Source organism: Haliotis cracherodii, unplaced genomic scaffold (assembly GCF_022045235.1).
Source record: "Haliotis cracherodii isolate W230 unplaced genomic scaffold, xgHalCrac1.p SCAF_15, whole genome shotgun sequence".
In the NCBI taxonomy this organism is placed as follows: domain Eukaryota; kingdom Metazoa; phylum Mollusca; class Gastropoda; order Lepetellida; family Haliotidae; genus Haliotis; species Haliotis cracherodii.
In genome coordinates, this window is record NW_027266270.1 from 26,607,091 (window position 1) to 26,630,034 (window position 22,944).

At 39.6% G+C, this 22,944-nt stretch overlaps 1 protein-coding gene across 2 annotated transcripts in view; it reads right to left on the reverse strand.

Moving 5' to 3' along the window:
- LOC139462428 (lamin-B2-like) overlaps positions 1–9,140 on the reverse strand; it is a 47,537-nt gene extending 38,397 nt beyond the window's left edge. The window contains exon 1 of one of the 2 annotated variants that reach the window (XM_071244136.1): positions 8,992–9,140. In XM_071244136.1, coding sequence (XP_071100237.1) covers positions 8,992–9,011 — 20 coding nt within the window. In that variant the 5' untranslated portion in view covers positions 9,012–9,140. The remainder of the gene's footprint in view (positions 1–8,991) is intronic. The other variant, XM_071244137.1, reaches the window with a different exon arrangement.
- Positions 9,141–22,944: the final 13,804 nt, after the last annotated feature.

Here is a 22,944-nt window from a genome sequence, read left to right on the forward strand (position 1 = left end):
ATGACATATTAAGTTGGATCAATATTCATCAGAACATGTATGATTTAGTTGGGTCTTTTTAACCAGGCGAGTTCTGTTATCTCGGAAGTATGTGACATTATCCATTGCATCTGGTAACATTACATTCCAGGGTCACATCATAGCATTCCAGGGAGACGTTATGACAGGCTTACAACTGTGAGAGTTCACATAGAGAGAGTGCTTCAGAAAATGATTGATAAGTTTTGTACTCTACAATGTAGATAAACATTTCCAGATTTGCAGACATTATTGAGAGGTCGATGCCAGGAAATTTGAACATTTAAAACCTCTGGCTAACACTGTTTGTTTCAAGTGAGAAGAGATGAAAAGAAGTTCAGCTTTATGTTCAAGAATGGTAAACTTCTATAGCAATGTGGCTGCCTTAGCTACTCTCCAGGCAGATGATCTGTAAAGTTGGCATTCGTATTTCAAGTAGAAAGCAATTGCCCGACGAACTGGTACATTTAGATGTTGTCAGGGTCAACAATGTTTGTGTGTTTGAAATGGCAAGAACAAACAAAAAATGTTGTTGGTATGGTTAGTTTGGAATTGAATGATCGATTGAGGAGCTATCAATTGATTGTTTGAGGATCAATCATAGATCAGTGAGTGAGTGGTTGAGTGGTTGGTTGAGTGGTTGGTTGAGTGAGTAGTTGAGTGGTTGAGTGAGTGGTTGAGTTGTTGAGTGAGTTGTTGAGTGAGTTGTTGAGTGAGTGGTTGAGTGAGTGAGTGAGTGAGTAATAGCAATATTCTTGCCATAACATAGTGGGGTTGACACCAGAAATGTGCTTCTCACATGTTCCCATGTGGGAAATCAAACAGCGTCTTCAGCACTATGAGTCAACGCTTTAACCACTAGGCTACCCCAAAGATTATCAGAATATTGCAAAATGCTAAAGGAGAGCACCCTATGGAGGTGTTACGGTGTAGGCTGGTCATAAAGGCAATAAACCCCTGTCTGCTCAGGAACACTTCAGCACTCCGTATAACACGCTACAAAGGACCGTCACTTGAACCTGAATGTCAAGCATAGGACATATATATCGGCTGTCGAGATGAAATACCACTAGCTCCGTGGCTTTATGACTCAAGAGATTGGAAACCTTTTATTGCAGCATAAGCACATGGGTTCAAGATTTATCAACCAAACAAGTTATATCTTGACAGAGGAATTTAATAAATGACAAGGATTATATTCAAGTTCAGATTTGGTGTATTGTCTGTTTTCAAATGTCTGTGTGCTTGGTTGCAAATAATATGCTGTGTCAGTATCAGACAAGTTAGTGAGTGCTACTGCTAGAATTCATAAGCCATTCATGAGTGACACGAAACAGCCTTCTCTTGTTTTTAGGTATGTTTAAAAAGTAGTAAAATCTAAATATTTTTTACATTTGTATACTTATCCTGCATTATTTCTTAATGCATTCACTGCTTACCTTTAGACAACAAAAAGACAGCACATGGCGATGGTCTTGGGTGAAGAAATAAAGTTGTTTCACATTCCACTCCCTTGCTTTTATACTTTTAAACAGGCAGCAGTATTAGTCATCTTCCTGGGGCATGGGAGTTAACTGACTATAAAAGACCAGTTTCCGCCCTTGACGAACTAGACTGGAATTATGGAGTTATAGTTTGGCTGGAGTAACGAGTCTATGCAATCAAAATCGCATAACAAAATCTGGTTCGTAAACTGCCATGCAGATTTCAGTCGATTGCAGGATTTTAGATTTGATGCTCTTCGAGAAATAAGACCAGTTTTATTATAAAGATCTTAATTATCGATCAGATCATCTTGACTGGGAGCCATCATTTTAATAATAAGCAAATGAAAGTAATACGAGAGGTGAAATCTGATTGGCCAATAGGAGGGACATAGAAGGAACATAACTCGTAATAGTCACTGCAGGCACTGTAACCTTAGGTTCCGGGTACTTTACCCTTCTACCTATGGTCACTTCTACTTATCAACTACTCCTTGGTTCTAGGGATGATGTAGCTCGCTTTCAGAATCACAAGTCAGATGGTTTGCTCAAGTCCTTTTTATTTATGATAGAGTTAATCATAAATATCCTCAGATATATTCTTGTTGTTGCCTGATATAAATACAACACATACCTAGATGATGGTTGAAGAGCCTGATGGTTTTTCTGATGAACGTTACCTCTACTTCTTTTCTGACTCGGGATCCCAAGACCTACAGAGAACCGTTCTGTTCAGCTGTACGCTCCCGACTCCCCGCACCACTCTCGGACAACTCCCTAAATACTATTCATGATAATTTTAAATATTATTTGACGTCATGTGAAACGAGTCCTAACGCTCACCTCCATATGAACCCCAATTTCCGTTCCAATCAGTTTTTCTATCAAGCCCTTCTTAACCAAACCTTCAGCTAATTTCCTAACTCATTGGTCAACCGAATATACCCTCAACTCTAAACAACCCTAGATGTAAACCCAATACTCTGCCAGATTGGAAGGCGCCGAAAAGATTGTGATTCAAATGAAGCTTGTTATTTAGACATTCAAGTCAGTAATAGCTTGCAGAAATATTTGATCACATCCGGACCCTCCGACCCTTACACTTCAAGACCATATTCTACCAATTTCCTCAGATTAATGAAAAGCCATCTCTATCACTCAAGAGAAGCAAAATAAATAATCATATGCCCTGGGGGTTATGCCCTCACCCCGTACGGTCACTTCTCTCATATGCATCCATATTCTACCCAAAAGCTCAATTTAGTAAACTACATTTTAAATAAATATTAAAAACCCTTTTTCCAAAATACCCTGGTTATAGCACTACGATCAAGCCCAGAAATTCAAGCCTAGTTCGGCAATTTTGGAAACTGGACTTTTACAGTCAGTTAACTCCCTTGCCTCAGGAAGACATATTAGAGTATATTCCCAGGTGCTTGATGAGGTGAGACACAGGCAAACCATGAGTTGTTAGCAATAATTCACTAAATCAAGCAGTTTAGGGGTTCAAACACTCAGTCAATTCTGTAGACTCACATCTCTCTCTTAATAGCATTAAAGGATCATGAATATATCCCAAATTATCCCAGCTGATATAAACTACATTCAAATATATTATCAGTGACAGCTCTTCTGACCCAGACACAATTATTCTGACTCCCCTTCTATTAAAGTCTAATCTTACTCCAGTGATTACTAGAAATCCCAACTATTGTACAGGGCTTGTAGATAATTGTAAGAGCTGTGTACCCGACATTTGGGATCTCTTTAAGCATGGAGCTACCTTACACCCATTATTAACATGTGGTCCACTACACATCTGGACAACAGTGAACGGCTCTACAGATTTGCTTTATGGTTCTTCCATAATTACACAGGTTACCATAGTTACCACAGACTGGTTCATATGGTCAGGCTAATGCCTCCTCAGTGGAGAACATGTTCACTGGTCCGTCAACACCATGCTTCATGTGCAGATCTATAGGAGCTTGGAGGTCGGCCTAGAGCCAACATACACCACTAGGTGGTCATATACATTACATTATACAGCTTTCAGGAGTGAGTGAGTATGGTTTTACCCCACTTTTAACAATATTCCATCAACATCAGGGTGGGGTACACCAGAAATGGGCTTCACATATTGTACCCATGTTGGAAATCGAAACCTGAGCATTCAGGTTGACGGCAAATGCCTTAACTACTGGGCTATCCTACCACTCTTCAGGAGGAGGAGGGACACATTTTGTGATCACACATCAACATACAAGTGCTAGCTAAATGCAAATAAAACAGTAAAAAAATGTTCAATATGCTACAAAAAACAGCAGTGCACACCCCACCGCTGGATTCATGAATGCAAAAATACAAAAATGAGTTTTGCTTTTCACGCCAATAGAATTTCAGTTATATCCTGACATGCCAGCTTCACTCGGGAGGACAGCCTGAGTGATGCATGTCTCCGCTGTTTACCACTTTGGTGATTCATGAATATTGTTCTGACAAACCGAGAAACAGGATCAAGGCAAACCTCGGATTCAAACTCAAACAATTTCTAAGGGAGAGCAAAATGTGACAGCTCCGACAGCCACCCATGACCCCTCTTACAACGACTGAGATCGAACTGAGTGTAGGTGAAGCCCAAGGAACATGCTTCTAAATCTGACACCATAAATGGATCACTCTAGCGATCTAGCATGCCGGAAGCCCAGTTACTGGATTCATGAAAATATGAGCAAAAATATAGCAAACTGGATTTGGGATGAAAAAAATATTTGTTATCAAATAAGCACAAGATCAGTGCAGCTTTGCACGAGAACATGAGTATCATGGCTGAAGCGAGGGTTTCATGCCATTTATATTCTAGGAACATGGTTTTACTTCATTTGTAGTCATTTCTGTGCTTGGTTAATTATCAAAATCAACAATTTTGTTTGCATGTGTCCATGACAGCTGAATATTTTACCTTTGATATTTGATTAACTATGAACCTTGATCATTTGATGGTACTATTGATAATAGTGTCGACTTCTATAAAAACCCAAGCAATAGTAAACAAACATTGCCAAACATGATAAACAATGCACCAACAGACCAGAACCCACAGCACTTGTACAACTTCAAACTACAGATCCAAAATGAGGAAGATTCACCCCACAAAATGTCAAATAACAAAAAACATCTTGAAAATTTGAACCTGCAGATAAGACAATGATCCATTACCTGACCACTTTCTTCTGTTTAGTCTGAGGAATCGTCATGGTAACAAAACGCTATGGCATCCAAGTTAACACCAATATCCAATATTGAATTATCAATTTTCCATCCAGAATTATTGCATGTAGAGATATTGCCTTGTACATCATTCGTCATCATCCTCTAGCGGTTCCATGTCTCCCTGATGTTGATGATGAGGTACAACGTATGTGTCGATGTTGTCAGTGGGATACGGGATGAAGGAGACTTCCAGGACGTTTATCGATGTGCCAGTTAGTTTTATAACCTAATTATTTCAAGTACAGTATCACATGCCATGGTCGTGAGTTTCAACACGGTATATGCTTCCATGTGTCCATGGTTACAAGACATGTTGACGTTTAAGCAAATAACAGAGTCAAATGTTTGACAGAAATCCCCGAAGGACATGGTGGCGGTTTGACAGTTGACATTTGGTGGTATACATCACAGGTTTAGCCATAATATTGGAACTGGTATCAATAATGTGTTCACAATACCAGTAAAAGTTTGACACTTTTAAAACCTGCATTCATGAAATGTTTGATCCCACAAATGTGTTTTTATGCATGTTTGACCATTGAAATGTAATTGTCAAACATTTTCTCACAAACCACATATCTAATCACATATATCGTCTGCCATTTATGAATCTATTGTCTGACAACATTAATATCCATGAAACAGTCCACCACATTAGTTCCCCATATGTCATTCCAGCGATAGGGAGCATGGACAATTCCCTATCGTTGCCACTCAATGTGACAAACATAAACTACACAACACACAGAATACCCAGCCCCTATCAAACCAAGTTCTACTCGGCTTCCACAGGACTTCAACACTGATCCCGATTGGACGAACTACCTCTTGTTAAGCCGAGTACTTGTTCTGCTCTGTTCTGACGGTTCAAGTGTGTCGGGACACAGAAAGTCAGAGCTGTGATGTGTTTGCCTGTCAGTGGACACTTTGATAGATGTGTTAGTGTAAGAGTCAACAAATGACCTTGGCAACCCTTGACGATACAGAGAGCAAACCTCCCACCCCAACATGGCCCAATCTTATCAAATATCGTGCACGTATGGTCGGAGCCAGACATTCCAGCAACTGCCGTATATGTTCACAATAAACACAACAATTGAATGCTTGTGGCATTGTCCACTAACATACACAGTTTAATTTGATGTTGGCTGAGCTGACTGTATCTCTAGGCATATGATCGTGGCTGTGTTTCCAGTGCTTGAATGAAGGCTTTGAAATGAAGCTTGGCTTAGGGAGCTGACAAAGATATTATTTCAAACTTACAGTTTTACAAATGTTTGTCTGCAGGGCATTATATACTTTGATATTATTTAGACTGCAAAAATATGCTCCATTGTGCAAGGTTGAGTGAGTGAGTGAGTGAGTGAGTGAGTGAGTCAGTCAGTCAGTCAGTCAGTCAGTCAGTCAGTCAGTCAGTCAGTCAGTCAGTCAGTCAGTCAGTCAGTCAGTCAGTCAGTCAGTGAGTGAGTGAGTGAGTGAGTGAGTGAGTGAGTGAGTGAGTGAGTGAGTGAGTCAGTCAGTGAGTGAGTCAGTGAGTGAGTCTGTGAGTGAGTCAGTGAGTCAGTCAGTGAGTCAGTGTGACTAAGGTCAAGAAACCTGTTTGGGTATTTGTCATAAAAAGGGAAAGAATAATGAAACTGGTTTGGTTTAGAAAACGGAAGTGTTAATCAACATGCTTCACGGTCTTGTTTGGCAACAAATACCTTTAAGCAAAGGTATGAAATTATTAACGCCCCAGTCACTGCGCCCACGAGACCCACACATGTGACAGTGATGTAAAACTATAAACTGACTGTATACAATTCATGTTCATGTATTTATATTTTCCTTTTCCATGTTTCAGGGGCTTTCATATAAGACATGTTTCTAGGGTTCAACACTTTGGTACAGGAAAATGTTGCACTATCAGGAATGAACTTCAAACTTTAGCTGCATTTTGACAAGTTCTTTGAGGAAGAAGAATTTGAGAGATAAAAGTAATAATTTGAACATTTAACTTGTCTTTCAAAACAGCAACAGAAACTAACATCTTTAGTCCAGTAGTCCTAATAATAGTAACATGTAGCAAAACCCTTAAAAATGGCAAATTCATACCAGTCCACTTATCAACTATTGGGCAGTTTGGCAAGGACTATAGGACTAGTACCAATTTCTAACACTGCAAAAGCTGTATTTGTCTGATGACTGAGAGACTTAAATATGTTAAAATGCTGATGAATAATAAAACAGTTATCCAAAAGAGTCTGCAGCCCCATGTCGACACTGTGATGTTCCCTTTCAAAAAGGAGAGTAAAATATTCCTGAGTGATGAGTAGTACATGAGTTACCTCCCCTGATGCTCATGCAACAAGAAGCCTTGATCATGCTTGAACTGTTGCACACAGCTGGTGAAAGTAGATGTCAGGGATCAAGCTAGCAAAAGTACTATGAAAGCAAACATGTTGCAGTACTTGCTTTTTGTACAATATTCCTAAAACAGAGATATCACAAAAATATCCAAACTACATTCAGGACCAAACCCACATATCCTCAAACCTAATGAAACAAGCATACAACAATACATCCAACCCACTCATGAATGCCAATTTTCACACCAGAACACACTTATATAGGACATTTGTTTACAACTTTTTAAATTTACATTATTAATGATTTCAAAGTGTAAGTACTTATGCATTTTGTGCAACATAGTAGCTAAGCCACTGGATGTGTGTGTTTGCCAGCTGACAAACTAGAATTGGGTGGTTACAATGTGATCTTGCTGATTTGTTTGTCATCATGCTCATATGGTGTATTGTTGCTGATGCTGACAACCCACCGTACTGCCTTGCCCAGACTCAATTATTTACAGATGACACCAGGACAGAGTGTTGCTGACTGCAGCCTATAACATTCACTCACAGACAGACAGACAGACACAGACACAGACACAAACAAACACACAGGCACACACACAGACACATACAGATACAGACACAGACACACACACAAACAAACACACAGACACACACACAGACACATACAGACACAGACACAGACACAGACACAGACACACACACACACACACACACACACACACACACACACACACACACAGCAATCCAAGCTGTGCAAAGAAACATCAGATCTCATTGGTGGGTTCTCCAGTTTCGTATTGGAGACTTTGACTAGTCCAGATCACAGGGGGGTCAAACATTGCTGATGCCTGATTGGAAAACTAAACATTTCAATTGGCAATGATAAGCATGTCAGGTTCCATGGATTCCGAAGGGGGAACAATACATTGGGTAAACCAAGTGTGTAAAAATATTTGGGATTGCTTGGACAAAATGGCTGACAAGTATGACCACTAAGGGGGGAACAATAATTTTGGTAAACCAAGTATGTAAAAATATGGGGATTGCTTGGACAAAATGGCTGACAAGTATGACTACTATTCACTTTAAAAAAACACAGTGTGATCCCATGCATCAGGCTCACTTGTCCAAATCTTGTGAAATACTTCAACATTTCTCTATTCACCTGAATAACTTTGTACATCAAGCCTCTAGTGCATGTAAGTTTTGTTGTTGAAAATAATAAGTTAATCAATGTTGTTTTTGTCCGCCAACCAGAAATAAGTAAAATTTTAAAAATAACTATTGCTATAAAAATCATTATAAACAAAGTATTTAAAATAGTATAATTAAAACCTATCCAAAACATAAAGATTACTAAATTCAGTGAAGTGATTAAAACTAATGAATCACAGTCGTTTCTCAAAACTCCTGTTATCACTGAGTCCCCCTTTAAATTCTTAATCCTGCAAATGCACCTTATACTGTGTAGGTGAAGTTTCAGGTCTCTCTTTCAAGATAAGTAATTTGGTTTTTTCACTATGTCCAAACATGTTTTATGACATCCAGGTTCATGGTATTGAACTGTTTCATTCAAAATTTCAAAAGCAAAAAAACCCATTTTCATGGCATAAGACATTCAATAAAAAAAACTAAATTAAAAAAAAGCATTTGACAATACTAAACATTATAATATCTTTGCTATAAAAAAATTCAAAAGCTGACTCTACAATCCAAACCTTCATGCATTAAGTTTATTACAATAACCAGACATGATATCTGCCTGACAACACACTACAGTCGGTATAACCCTGTAAGAGGTAATTAGGCCAAGTGCTAACAATCTCCAGCACACACAAGGATTACCAGGTAACACTTACCCTTTTCCTTGAGGGGCCATTTAATCTTAAATCAATGCTGTACTCATATCATAATACATCCATTCTCCAACACACAAAATGTTTCCGAAGACAATAAATTAAAGAATATCACCCATCGTCATGGAGCAGTAGCAATTCTACCTGCCTGAGTAAATCTCTTGATCAAAGTACTGGACTTAGCAACTGGTGGGGATCAGTAAACAAATGTGGAGGGTCCTACCGTTACCAGAAGGGCTGGCCAGGCGTATGGATAATTTCTATACCGTCTCGCAACATTCAGACAAACCTCTGACTGTCCATAGAAATGATTCACTACACATTATAAGGGCTTATTTGTTGCATTAAAATGAGGAGCTAGGCATACATGTTCTATGCACTCATGACATGTTCAGTGTTGTATCAAATAGAGACTGTCAAGCGATTTCTGTATGGAGCAGAAAAGCTAACAGTATTAGGTCACTGTGGGTGAACGCTGTTGCAATGTGATACCATGGCTAAAGATCAGTACCATACACAAGAGGAATATGTATGTCCTGTCATCAATGAGGGAGATTTGGTGACGGTTTAGATATCTTCTCATTGTCGATATGAGTTCATCTTAATGGTTAAACAGGATGATCATTTTTCATCTCTCTGTAGTTTTATTGATTTGGTTGGTTTGTTTATTTGTTTGTTTAGTTGTTGTTTAATGCAACACTCAGCAATTTTCCATCTATACGACAGTTGCCTATAAATCGAGTCTGGACCAGACAATCCTTTGATGTTGAGATCCTCGCTGTACAAGATCATACTATCAGACAAGTCACCGAGCCTGCCCACCCAGTCGATTTGGTCACCTCTTACAAAAGGCACAGGTTGCTTGGGACCTATTCTAACCCAGAGTCTCCACTGGGGCAGAGTTTCTAAGCAGGAGAAAATATATAATGTTGTCATACAACAAGTGTTATATTTAGGAAAAAACTTTCTTAGTAAAGTAAAAATTCCAATACTTTTGTGGGATGAGTCCCATAAGGATTTGAACCCTGACTCTCAGAGTAAGGCACCTAATCGCCAGAACCCACTCAGCCACCAAGACTTCCACAAATATGGAAGTCTGACAACAGGTAGTCGAGATCACAAATTCACATGTAGAATATGTAGTTTACTTAAGAAAGTGTTATCCCAAATAGAACATTTGTTACCTTTGACCACCTTCTAAAAGGCATTGTGTATTCAATGTTGTCATGGTTGATTTGAGTGTAGCTACTAAATGACGGTTATGTTCATTACCCATTGACTCAGGATATTACGTAGAGGGTAATGTCCGAGTAACTCTCCATTCCATAAAAATGATGGAGCAGAGGCCCCGCAGGGACCCGAGGCCCATTATTATGAAGGAATGGAGAGTTACGAGGACATTCCCCTACTTAAAACTCATCCCTACTTTTACACTTTGACAAAATATTCTGTTGTGGAAAATATTTGAAAAATCAACCAGAACTCTTTGTTGTCTGTATTTATATTGCGTAAGTCGACCTTGCGTGATGCATGAGGAATGCGTTCTCTGCCGCTGTTGCAAGTGCACCAAGCTCCATCACGAGCTGACATTTACAATGCATGGTACACGGCTCTTCATAATTTTGTTGGGTCCTAAACTAGTATTTATCAATCGCTTGCACATTTGTTAATACATTCTGATGGGAATAATAGGAAACATAGAGCCTAACACAAATTATATACATATTATTTTGAGTTTTAAGTATTATGCAAAATTATGAAAATATTTAATAGTTAATTTCACATGTGCCGCTGTAGCTGAGGTTGACAATTACACGTTCTCAAATCAAACAATATCGGTTCAAACCCCGCTGGCGACAGAAAAAAATAATGAAATTATTCACTTGTCAATAAATGTAAAAGATAGTTCTGTCAATTCATAGTGGAAATTAATTCAAATGTTGGTTCAACATAATGTATAGTTGACAAACAACTCTCCATTCCTGACAAATAATGGAGCGTTCAAACAATAGAATGATGTCACAGATGTGTTTTAATTTGAAAACACATTTTGATTACCATGATTACAAGTTCTTCTAATTTCCTCTCGAAATAACATTTATTAACAAACCTCCATGTCAGATTGATGAGATCTGATTGGTCCACATAATCTTGATAAAAACCTGTCTAACCCATGTCGAAGCATAATAAATTTCTCAGTGGGAGAATAAATCTCTAATACCCACCATTTGCAATACAGGCTGCACGTGGATTTCTGCAAGGCAGAATAAATCCCTTATACCCGCTTTAAAGCAAAATGATGCACGCTTTTTCCAAGTTAATTGAAGATACGTGACATAGCACAAGTTAACCTCAGCTCAATCGAACAGCTGTTTTCTATCAAATTTTCTTTTACAATGTCACATTAAACCATGTCTGTAAGATAAACTTGTTGTTGCAGGATCACTCAGGGTACATGGGGTTTTATGCGTCCCTCCGACTCGTGGTATAAAACCTAACGCGGGATGCATAAAACCCCATGTACCCCTGTGATCCTGCTACAACTTATAATATAACCATACAAATAAAAGAGCAATTGACTCTTTTAATTGTTGTCCAATCAAGCTTAGAACAGCATCTTAATCCTCATTAAACATCAGTTATCTGTGTGCCATTAGTTGTCAATTACAGTCAAACACTGTTGTGTCGAAGTTGAAGGGACCTGTGAAAATACTTTGAGTACCGTTATCCGAGGTTCGACACAACCAAAGATGATAAAAAAAAAGAAGGAATACGCAGGGACCAAACTTTTACTTTGAGACAACTGCAAGTTCAACATTTCACAGAGCTCTAGATAAGCTTTCGGTGCATTTTAAAATCATTGGGTATCAGTAATTCTATCTGGGTATTCAATTTTCTGTTACCGACTAGTTTTTACACATGTGGGTATTTAAGTTAAATATTTAAAAACACTATTCATCTAGTCCCTGCTAACTTGTGTCGTGTGGGTTCGAGAGCTTTATAGGACTCAAAAATACCACAATACTTCCACAAGAAAGTGTGATGGCAAATGATCATGATGTAACTGTCATCGTGGAGTTTGGCAAGGTTGACGGAATGCCTGTTTATAATTTCAAAATAAGTTGCTGATTTGCGTATTGAATACGCAGGGTTACTTCCCAATATTTTGATGATACGCACAAGTTTTATTTTTGTAGCGTATCTGTAATGTTTGTTGCGTATTTGATACGCTTGGAATTTATTTTACTGCGTATTTCAGCATTTCTGTTGCGTATTTTACGCAGATACGCAGCTTATCTGGAGCTCTGTTTCAAAGTTCGACACAATGGTGTTTGACTGTATCTATTGCTTTTATTGTTAATCGGCTGTTTATAATACCTCTCATCACTTGGTTGTACTCAATCGAGCTTGGGAATGGTGTCAGGATCTTTATCAAAACATCGCTTTTGCAATAAACCAGAATGTGTTATCCATAAAGTTGTACCTTTTCTTATTTAAACACCAACTCCTGTAGCCCAGTCAAACAGTAAATAAACAAGCATGTCAACAAATCCAATAAAAATTCAAAACACCTCATTTGTGTTTCCTTTTCAAGCTCACCTGAAGATCAAGTGTATGAAATCTGCTTCCTCCTGCCTTTGGTTGGCATTTAGAAGTGATACACATAAGGAAGAGAATTTATTGATGTCAACTTCTCTATTATGAGGAACACAACGTTTCGGAGTATATTCTTATTCCTTCATCAGGTGAAAAATGCTGTGAGGGAGAGAACATATATATGTACCTGTAAGAACAACAAAAGTAATAAGATAACAAAGGTGGAAACTTAACAAGGGAAGCCAACAGATAATTGGCGCTGATAGGTGATTAGCATTGGACAAATGGAAGCCAACACTTAACTTATAACTGATTGTAAATTGGCAATGGACAATGGGCAAACAGGAGGCTGTGGGTAATTAGCACTGACAGGTAATAGAATTCTATGGTTGACATCCATAAGTTCTCTTCCTCATCTACTACTAATTCACAAACTGCAGAGACAGAAATGTATATTTGTCAAGTTAGAAACAGGTGTTTAGGTGTGCCCTTTTGAATTAAATCTGCCCACAAGGATAATTTTGATCCATCTTCAACTCAGATAATAAGGAGTTGTAAGATAGAAAGTTTGCCCCCTTTGTTTAAGATTGATAACATCCTATTTAAGCACAAGAGTGAGTGAGGATATTTTTCGCCGTTTTTTGCAATATTTGTGCAATATCATGTTGGAGGACACCACAAATGGACTTTAAAAGTTGTACCCATGTGGGGAATCGAACCTGGGCCTTGGGTGTGTTCAGGGAAATCTTTAACCACAAGGCTACCCATTAAGCATTGGCCACACAACATTTGTAAATGAACATTCATTACTGGCATCAAATAATATACATCATCATAACATATTTGAAATAGAAAATTATATTTAGAAATGTGTCCTTTAGGGACCAGGAACTTAATTAACTTAATTTTGACTGTGCCCTACCTGGTGGCACCAAGGATGACCAGGGATGGAACAGACAGGTGGCTGTTACAGTGATACAGCTGTTGTCAGGCCCTGGTGGGGGTGGGATGGGTGAACACCAAGGATGACCAGGGATGGAACAGACAGGTGGCTGTTACAGTGATACAGCTGTTGTCAGGCCCTGGTGGGGGTGGGATGGGTGAACACCAAGGATGACCAGGGATGGAACAGACAGGTGGCTGTTACAGTGATACAGCTGTTGTCAGGCCCTGGTGGGGGTGGGATGGGTGAACACCAAGGATGACCAGGGATGGAACAGACAGGTGGCTGTTACAGTGATACATTAAATGTCTGCCCTGATGGGGTGGGATGGGCGAACACCAAGGATGACCAGGGATGGAACAGACAGGTGGCTGTTACAGTGATACAGCTGTTGTCTGACCCTGGTGGGGTGGGGTGGCATGGGTGAACACCATGGATGACCTCGGATAGAACAGACAGGTGGCTGTTACACTGATACAGCTGTTGTCTGACCCTGGTGGGGTGGGGTGGCATGGGTGAACACCATGGATGACCTCAGATAGAACAGACAGGTGGCTGTTACAGTGATACAGCTGTTGTCTGACCCTGGTGGGGTGGGGTGGCATTGGTGAACACCATGGATGACCTCGGATAGAACAGACAGGTGGCTGTTAAACTGATACAGCTGTTGTCTGACCCTGGTGGGGTGGGGTGGCATGGGTGAACACCATGGATGACCTCAGATAGAACAGACAGGTGGCTGTTACAGTGATACAGCTGTTGTCTGACCCTGGTGGGGTGGGGTGGCATGGGTGAACATGAAGGATGACCTCAGATAGAACAGACAGGTGGCTGTTACAGTGATACAGCTGTTGTCTGACCCTGGTGGGGTGGGGTGGCATGGGTGAACACCATGGATGACCTCGGATAGAACAGACAGGTGGCTGTTACAGTGATACAGCTGTTGTCTGACCCTGGTGGGGTGGGATGGGTGAACACCAAGGCTGACCTCAGATAGAACAGACAGGTGGCTGTTACACTGATACAGCTGTTGTCTGACCCTGGTGGGGTGGGGTGGTGTGGCATGGGTGAACACCATGGATGACCAGGGATGGAACAGACAGGTGGCTGTTACAGTGATACAGCTGTTGTCTGACCCTGGTGGGGTGGGGTGGCATGGGTGAACACCATGGATGACCTCGGATAGAACAGTAAGGTGGCTGTTACACTGATACAGCTGTTGTCTGACCCTGGTGGGGTGGGTTGGGGTGGCATGGGTGAACACCAAGGATGACCAGGGATGGAACAGACAGGTGGCTGTTACAGTGATACAGCTGTTGTCTGACCCTGGTTGGGTGGGGTGGCATGGGTGAACACCATGGATGACCTCGGATAGAACAGACAGGTGTCTGTTACACTGATACAGCTGTTGTCTGACCCTGGTGGGGTGGGGTGGCATGGGTGAACACCATGGATGACCTCAGATAGAACAGACAGGTGGCTGTTACAGTGATACAGCTGTTGTCTGACCCTGGTGGGGTGGGATGGGTGAACACCAAGGCTGACCTCAGATAGAACAGACAGGTGGCTGTCACATTGCTACATTGAATGTCTGTCCTGATGGGGTGGCATGGGTGAACACCAAGGATGACCTCAGATAGAACAGACAGGTGGCTGTTACATTGCTACATTGAATGTCTGCCCTGGTGTGGTGTCATGGGTGAACATGAAGGATGACCTCGGATAGAACAGACAGGTGGCTGTTACATTGCTACATTAAATGTCTGTCCTGATGGGGTGGCATGGGTGAACACCAAGGATGACCTCAGATAGAACAGACAGGTGGCTGTTACATTGCTACATTGAATGTCTGTCCTGATGGGGTGGCATGGGTGAACATGAAGGATGACCTCAGATAGAACAGACAGGTGGCTGTTACATTGCTACATTGAATGTCTGCCCTGATGGGGTGGCATGGGTGAACATGAAGGATGACCTCAGATAGAACAGACAGGTGGCTGTTACATTGCTACATTGAATGTCTGCCCTGATGGGGTGGCATGGGTGAACATGAAGGATGACCTCAGATAGAACAGACAGGTGGCTGTTACATTGCTACATTGAATGTCTGTCCTGATGGGGTGGCATGGGTGAACACCAAGGATGACCTCTGATAGAACAGACAGGTGGCTGTTACATTGCTACATTGAATGTCTGCCCTGGTGGGGTGGCATGGGTGAACATGAAGGATGACCTCAGATAGAACAGACAGGTGGCTGTTACAGTGATACATTGAATGTCTGTCCTGATGGGGTGGCATGGGTGAACATGAAGGATGACCTCAGATAGAACAGACATGTGGCTGTTACAGTGATACATTGAATGTCTGCCCTGGTGGGGTGGCATGGGTGAACATGAAGGATGACCTCGGATAGAACAGAAGGGAGGCTGTTACATTGCTACATTGAATGTCTGCCCTGGTGGGTTGGCATGGGTGAACACCATGGACCAGCTCTCCGTTCTGCTGGGTAATGGTAGTGGACAAGTTGTGTGTGCTATCAGCCTTATTTCCAAGCTACATATATGATTTCAGTCAACAATACAGGTTGGTAATTGGTATATTGAATTCCATTCACTCATTCATTTCCTACCCACAGAATTCCATGCTTTTATCTATTGAACGCTCATCACACAGCCTTTGGAAGAGTTGTTTGTACTTGGGCTGATCAGGTGAGTTACTATGTCTCCACCCTTTGAGTTGGATGATCAATACGACACAACCTTTGAGTGCTTCTATCAGTGTTGCTGTGGAAGCCAATCAAATCACACACTACTCTTCAGCGAAATGATTTTCCTTTATATCATCCTCAGTAATCAATGTCTTGTCCGTGGACGATCAGAATTCCTTTAGGATCAATCTTGTTTTGACAATACAAGTGATCTTAACAAAATACCTTGTCCCAATATTTATAACATCCATGGTGATAAAATGTTAAGGAGACTACAACTTACTATTGATCAGTTGACCATTGTGATTTTCTAAATGATTACCACAAGTTTTGGGCGAGTTGATATGTATCACATACAACAACTATTGGGTGAGTTCATCTGTATCACACACGATTTCTTTAATATCTGATCTTAGTGCTCGCTGCTGCTACATATAGATGTGTGGACATCCAAGTACAGGTCATATTTGAACGACCTTTCACCCGGCAAATATGAGCATCGCTAAGTAATTACGAAAGTAAAGTCTGAATGTGTTTACCTATCATGCATCCTCAAAAAGGTTAACACGAAAGATTATGGCCTGTACAACAGATTCTGGCAAAATCCTCATCTATCTGTCATGGCGACTGATTTACGACACACATTGTCTGAAGAACATTTAATTGCAAAGGCTCATTACGGTGTCTAGCCGGGAGAGCCACATTTCAGAAATGGCTATTGCCGGTAGAGCCACATTTTCAGCTGAGTGCATTTCACCTATTCTAGCGTGTAATTAATTAATCCGATTACCGATACCTTTATATGAGGGTCCCACATTTAAATTACTAAGCGTGGTGTTCTTTAAAGATACCTTTAAATGAGTGTCCCACATTTAAATTACTAAGCGTGGTTCACTCCATATCAGAACCATGGCAAAGGCACAAGTTCAAATAAAGTTCATTGAAAGTGTCAGAAGAGGCGTACATTTGTACTATGATGGCTTTAAGTTTCGGTGTAAGAGCAGTCGTGGTGAAAGAAGATACTGGTCCTGTATTGTCAAGGAGTGCACTGCAAGGATCACAAAGGGGGAGTTGCTCCACGCCATGAGATCATGGGTCACTCCCACGACCCACTACCATTCGAGTTTGAGGTTGATGCCTTTAAGGCTAGACTGATGGAGAGAGCGAGGACAGAAACGACACCTATACCCACTATCTACGGAGAGGAGATATCCAGACTACGCCTACGAGGTAGTGAAGCTATTTCAGCGAGAGCAGTCACTCGAAGAGATTGCAGTCCTGAGACTCTCTCACCAGTGGTCAGAACCTTCACGAAGAAAGAAGTACAAGGCAATCGATGCACGTATTGTGTCCCTCAAGATCCAGCTCCTGAACCAACACCTGAGTCAGATGGAATATGCTGACCACGTGGGCGACCTCCTTCATCTGCAGTAATGACATTAAATCCATTATGATATTCATATGCTATTCATATTCATCAATGTAAAGTTTTGATGAATATGTTATCCTTGTTGAATAAAAAATGAGAAAACAAGACTTGTTTTGTTATATACGGTAACCTGTTAGAATCACAAAGCATGTTTTGACAGCATAGCCGCAAGAGCCACATTATACAATCACGCAACCATAAGCATTGCCGCGAGAGCCACATCAATTTGGGCTATCTAATTTCGAAATGTGGCTTTGACGGCCTGGAGCCATGACATCTATCTGCCTTGAAACACTTAATTGCTGTTATTTATAAGATGCTAATCCTATTTGATAATCCCCATTTTTGTGTACATCGACTGTCTGCCATCCTGAACGAGATGTGCAAGTATGTCACTGATGAATTACTGTTTACATCTATATTTATTACTTACTAAATGTCAGGTGACCTTGGCTAGATAAGCCTTGGTGCTGAGAGATTGAGAAGGGAAAAGAAAGGTCTTACCCTTAGCCTAGCTAGGGTTAGGCTGGGTGCTCCGGGGCACCTAGACAACAACCACTACCACTATGTGCTGACCTGGCACATAGTGTCTTTTGTATGTATATATCTACATGTATAAAGTAAAACTGTATATACCGCAAGCCATCGTCTCCAAGTTGTCACTTCCTACTGAGAACCATACGTCGGCCCCTTGCATATACGAGTATGCAAATTATTCATTAATCAACGTCAGACCACACTCGTTGTTATATCTCTCACTTCAATGGGATAAACACCTGCAACAATGTTGGACATCAATAGGCGATTATTGTGAACCATTTTAAGGGCTGCTACATCTGTCTTCTTCAAACTATACATCATAACTCAGCAAAACAATTAAACTATTCACTTGTAATGTGTGTAGAGCCAAACTGACAACCATCATAATTCATCAAGGTGATACAAGCATGTATAATATATATACTGCACACGAGCCAAAACAAGTCTCAAACTGGTTTGACAAGTTGCCATACATCATATATCACTTGCCTGTTGTGATCAGACGTCACTTCAGGTTACCAGTGTTTATCTGGAGAAGTCCATGTACATAAATGACAAAGATTAGACCATGATGAATTAATTATTAGATTTACATATTACCACTACAAAAAACCCACCTCACATCAGTTTATTGACCCCAAGTAGCTACAGGAGGAACATCACTGTGTGTTGATGTGTTTCTTTACGTGTTGAAATACACCATATCTATGTAGTCCTACCAAACATTTATCTGTTGACTGTTAATGCACACGATACCTAAACAAATACAATGATTCATGACTCATTTCCTCTTGTTTTTAAATTGATGAAAATCTAATCAAGGTTTCAGATCGGTTTATTTTTATTCTAGAACACAGACTGATTGTCTTCCAACATGACCTGAAGATATTTGTAAAATTTGGTAATGATATAGAAGAATTACTTATCTTAAGTTGATAAAATGATGAAAATCTAATCAAGGTTTCAGATCGGTTTATTTTTATTCTAGAACACAGACTGATTGTCTTCCAACATGACCTGAAGATATTTGTATAATTTGGTAACGATATAGAAGAATTACTTATCTAAAGTTGATAAAATGATGAAAATGTCCTTTTGCCATGTTCCTCAAGCAAAATCACTGCTAATAATTACTTTTTGTTGTCTTATGTGAACTTCCTTAGATATTTTCTATTCTGAGACTTGTACAGATTTGTAACAACAGAAGCTGGGTACATGGTAAGGCCAAATATAAAATGTGTTTGTTTTTTCATGTCACCAAAGTGCAACGTTTTCCTCCTTGCACACCTGGTAATTGTTCAGGATTTACCTTCACAACAAGGGCAGGCAACTCTAAACGCCTTTCACTCTAAACTAGGTTTCATACAATGGACCTATTTAGCTAAACACTATCATACTGAATGTCCAACTCCTCAAACACATATCAGATACATACCAATCCAGAACATTGTACTCTGTAGTGACACAACTAAGCTTTAACATTTAAATGTAAGGAAATATCAATGATAATGAATCAAACGATCTGTACAATGTTTCTGAGCCTTTCTTTCATAAATTTTGATTTCTTACTTTCTTGATTTCAAACTCTTTCATTCACCATAGTGCAGGGAATATTTTTAGAAAGATCACAATATCAAAATCAAAGGGAGAAAACTCTGGGCACATTCGTAAGTGTTCTTTATCCAAAATGACAGCTGACACAACCAATCAGATAATTCATATTCATATATGTGTACATATACAGTAAAATACGGAGTCAACCAAAATTATCATCATCACATAATTTGAAGCACGAAGTGAGGAAGATGTTCATGGTGCAACAACAATATTTAAGTTTGACTGAGTTTCTTGCTTTTTTAAACATCATAATATTTTCTGTATATAAATATTTTTATTTCAACTTGTCCAAATCCACATTGAACATTCTAAAACATAAAAGGTTTTGTGGGCAATTTCTCTTCTGACTAGGCTGACATGCAAATAACAAATCCTGAACTTGGTACAAAAGTGTTTAAGTGTATAACAATAAAAGAGATGATAAAAAACAGTAACTGTGTAAACTTATAACAATAGTATACTATAGGATAGTATAAGATGGTTCAAAACATATCCACCCTTCTGTCATATATACCTATGTTAAAAAAATACATGATAGGAATGTATTTAAATATCCAACGGTCATGGCTCAGTATCATAGCCTTTTGAAAAATAAGTTATGAAAATGATAGCTGTAGATCTATATCTAGTTGGATGTAACTTGGGCTTTGGCCATTGATGAAACATTGTGTGATTCATTACACTAAAGTAATGTCAATTTATTTCATAACCTAACTCTCTTCTATCACACAAAGAAGAGAATATGAATACTACTTAATAGGAGTTAAAGAACACCCGATTCATTCATATTACTACCGAAATGTGAAAGAATTGTCATATTATTACAGTACTTCAACTTCAAGTAACTATTTATTCCTCCTATACCCTCCTCATGAGCAGGAGGTTGATTAATACATGACATGTCTAAACCAAGACGTGTTCCTGTTGTGGTAAAGCCATAGCACTATAACAACAAACATTATATTGTTCGCTACTGCAGAGTAGTGTTAATCCGTAAACTGCACAACAAACAGTAACATACATGATTCCAAGATACATTCTAACTGAATCTCTATCATATGTTCAAATTATCACTGTATTTGGAAGACACCTCAATCATCATTTGTAGTGGCATTGTTGTAATGTGAAAGAAAGCCTACTTCCATCATGTATAATGGTGATATGGAATCTCAAGTATTTATTACGAGTAAGGCGTATGTATAAGTGTCACTGTCACTACATAACCAACTCCAGTGACGCTGAACTACTCGAAAGCTGGATGTTTTGTACTTACAGTTAAACGCTGATGATATCTGTTTTCCGGGACGGAAATGTCGACAGCGGGAGATTGGATGATTCAATATTTAGATAATCACCATAGTTTACTTACCTAAATGTTATTGGTGATCAGCAAGGGTGAAAGGCCGCTAGTCCGACATTGTTTATGCGTCTCCAGGAAATGCAGGCGCTCCTTACCGGAAGTGAATTAAATACTACATATGTACAACTACTAATTGTCAACGAATATTTGATGAGAGGTTGGTGTGTGTTTGAGTAAACCAGGGTTTTAAGACGAGTACTTTTCGTATATAATAGTTTTATAAAACTATTTTTATACAGGTACATGTAATTGTTAGTTCAAGAGTGAAAAAAACTAATACACTGGTTCATTTCCCTGCATTTGTTGTTGTACTAATACTACATTCACGAATAAACGAGGGAAATTCAAAATACTCTAAGGTTGAAATTTCTCTTCTACAAATCGTTTTTATTGATGTAAAGACTATGAAATTAATTAATAATTATTTTAGCATATTATATCTTGTGACAGAGCTAAGTTTAATTTGTGTACTTAAAGGAATAATAATACCATGGGCTCTGCAGCTCACCTTGCCGATTTGTACAATAGTACAAAAATAATTTTTTGCAACATTATAAATAATTTACTTCACCAATCATTATGCAGCTAATGTATTTATGACGATCATTGTTTTTCCCATAATGAGAGCTCGATCAACATGATACAGCAATATAAAGGGTGACCGTCTCCAGGACAATTAATTTACATCACTACTAAGACACGTGTTCTTGTCATATACATGCCACGTATGCAGAAACAGTATTAATAGTAACTGACTGTCCATTCCTTTCGTCCACTTCAGTTCAAATGATAAGGGTTCTTCAAATTTAAACATTTAAAAAAAGTAAAATAATATTTACCCTGTAATTTCAGTTTTTATAATGTTATTTTAAGGTGCTTGGTGTTAAATAAGAAACTGTTATAGTCCTTTTTCCATTTCACTGAACATTTGGAAAGACTGTTTGGCTTATATAAAGCATGCAGGGACCACGGGTGGTCCAGTCCCTATGCAGGGCTCCGTCCCTTGGGCGTGTCAGAAATCTTTAATCGTGGGTTCGAATCCCAGATATACCGTCATTGTTTCTTGTTTTATCAGCAGCATGTCCGTATCGTGTGTTTCACCGACGTGGTACGAGTTGCCAAGTAGTCTTGAGGCGCGCCAGAAACTTATGATGGATTTGAATCCCGGTTCGCCCCGGTTATGTTTCATGGTTTGTCGGCACCTTACCAGTGTTCGTGGGTTTCAACAGAGGTAAACACCTGAGACCTGCATCAATTGGGGCTTTTCTCCTACAATAAGTTGACACGCCGTGACAAAGCGGGATTACTGTTCAAAGCGGCTTTAAACCCAATTCACTCTGACTCACTACCTTAAGGGGTATAAAGAACTGTATAGATTCATCGTATCCTCCTCTTTTGTCTGTGATATTGTCTGGTTTTGATGGTGTAACTCAGCGATTTTCGCTTCAGATTCTTCAGCATATTCCAGCAGAACATATCGGTATAAAATATATGTTACACGTATGTGATAAACGCTTTATAGCATGCTTTGTCATGATAAGTGAGTCAGTCAGTTGGTATAAGTCCAGGTACATCACGGCAACCTGTATAAGCCTACATGAGTCTGGCCCGAAAACAACATTTTCGACTAAAGTAATTCACGACTTTATCCCAAATGCATTTTGTTTAATTGTTACGTATATGATTTGAATTCTCTGTAACAAGCCCCACCCCCACCCCCACACACAGCGTGCGTGCGTGAATGTTCAAAAGTTGGGAACGA